The sequence below is a fragment of the Buceros rhinoceros genome, unplaced genomic scaffold (genome assembly GCF_000710305.1).
Source record: "Buceros rhinoceros silvestris isolate BGI_N320 unplaced genomic scaffold, ASM71030v1 scaffold22660, whole genome shotgun sequence".
Lineage (NCBI taxonomy): Eukaryota > Metazoa > Chordata > Aves > Bucerotiformes > Bucerotidae > Buceros > Buceros rhinoceros.
Genome location: NW_010388186.1, coordinates 7,078 through 8,531, shown reverse-complemented (window position 1 = coordinate 8,531; position 1,454 = coordinate 7,078). Strand labels below are relative to the sequence as shown.

At 58.9% G+C, this 1,454-nt stretch overlaps 1 protein-coding gene across 1 annotated transcript in view; it reads left to right on the top strand.

The window, feature by feature from the left end:
* Positions 1-419: 419 nt before the first annotated feature.
* The window catches only part of LOC104501345 (glutamine synthetase), a gene marked incomplete at its 5' end in the record, with an annotated part of 5,206 nt that continues 4,171 nt past the window's right edge, over positions 420-1,454 (top strand). The window contains one exon of the mRNA XM_010145145.1: positions 420-631. Within this exon, the coding sequence (XP_010143447.1) occupies positions 420-631 (212 nt within the window). The remainder of the gene's footprint in view (positions 632-1,454) is intronic.

Here is a 1,454-nt window from a genome sequence, read left to right as displayed (position 1 = left end):
GGTGGCACTCGCTCTCCCTGGTGGCATGGCACAGCGGTGATACCCGCTGCGGTTGTCTCGTGGGGTTATACCCAGCAGCAGGGTAAATATCTGGCCTGCATCACTGCGGTTTTCTTCATCCATAACCTCTGTCATTAACTGGGTGGGAAGGGGAGGATGAGATCCTCGCCCCTTTCCACCAGGCAAATGAGCATGGAGACATGTTGGCATCTGGATTGGTAGAGGGAGGTGAAGTGTCCGCGGCTGATCCTGCCTGTGTCCTGATGGAGCTGGGGCGGGGAGGGGAACACACTGATGCTCGGGGTGCACTGGTGGGGTCTGGGGATGTGCAAGAAAACATTGTCCCACTGCACTCCGTGCCCTCTGGGCGCTCCATCCTGGGTCTAAGCCACCAGCACTTGGCATGATCCATATGAGAGATACCTTTTCCCAATCCTGCTCCCCACTCTGTCTCCCTCCTGCCTCGCAGATGTCCCCGAGTGGAATTTCGATGGCTCCAGCACGGCACAGGCAGAGGGCTCCAACAGTGACATGTTCCTGGTGCCTGTCCGCATGTTCAGGGACCCTTTTTGCCTGGACCCCAACAAACTGGTGCTCTGCGAAGTGCTGAAGTACAACAGGAAACCTGCAGGTGAGCTCCTCCGGTGTGCACCCCTGGCTCCCGAGGGTCACCCCCTATTATTTAGGATGCTGTCTCTCCAGGGGGCCACTTGCTCTGGACTCACCACTCTGCTGGCGTTGGGGAGCAGCTCAGCACCGAACACTTGGCCTGAGGCTCTGAAATTCAAGTATTAGTGGCAGTGGTTGCTTGCAGGAACCTGTTTTAGCAGCACAGGGCGAGGAGAAGAGCAGTGAGACTTGGAGCTGGTGGCACTTGCAAACTCGAGTGCGTCGAAGGCGTCGCCCAGTTTTTAAGCCTGAGTGCACCCAGCCCCTGGGGCTGTGGTGTTACCATGGGGGAGCTGGGAGTGCCGGGGGTTTTAATGTGCTGGGTCCGCACATGGGCAGCTGCAGGAAAGGAGGGAGAAGGTGCAGGGGTGGCATGCGATGGCTCGGAGTGACCTTTTGCAAGTGGCTCCGGAGTGTAGCAGGACTCGGTCTTATCACCAGAGGCAGAAGTCTGCAGTCCCAGTGTCTGTCCTGTCTGTCTGATAAAGCCCCAGATGGAGGAGGGGGAGCTGGTTTGCAGGCACACGCCGAGGGGCTCCCAGCGGGGTTATTTGCCGGAAAAACAGGGCCACTTCCCTGCTGGCTGTGTGGGGGGAGGGAGACAGCATCTGCGGGGTGATGCACACATCTGCCTGGGAGAGGAGAGGCTGCGGGCAGCGATGGTGAAAGATGGGGCTGGTTCCTCTTCAAACGGCGTCATGCCTCTCAGCCGCGGGGGAAGTGTCTCGGTTCAGATTCCTACCGAGCAGCTCCTCCACCAGAGCAAACTGCAGTGAGAGCCCCCA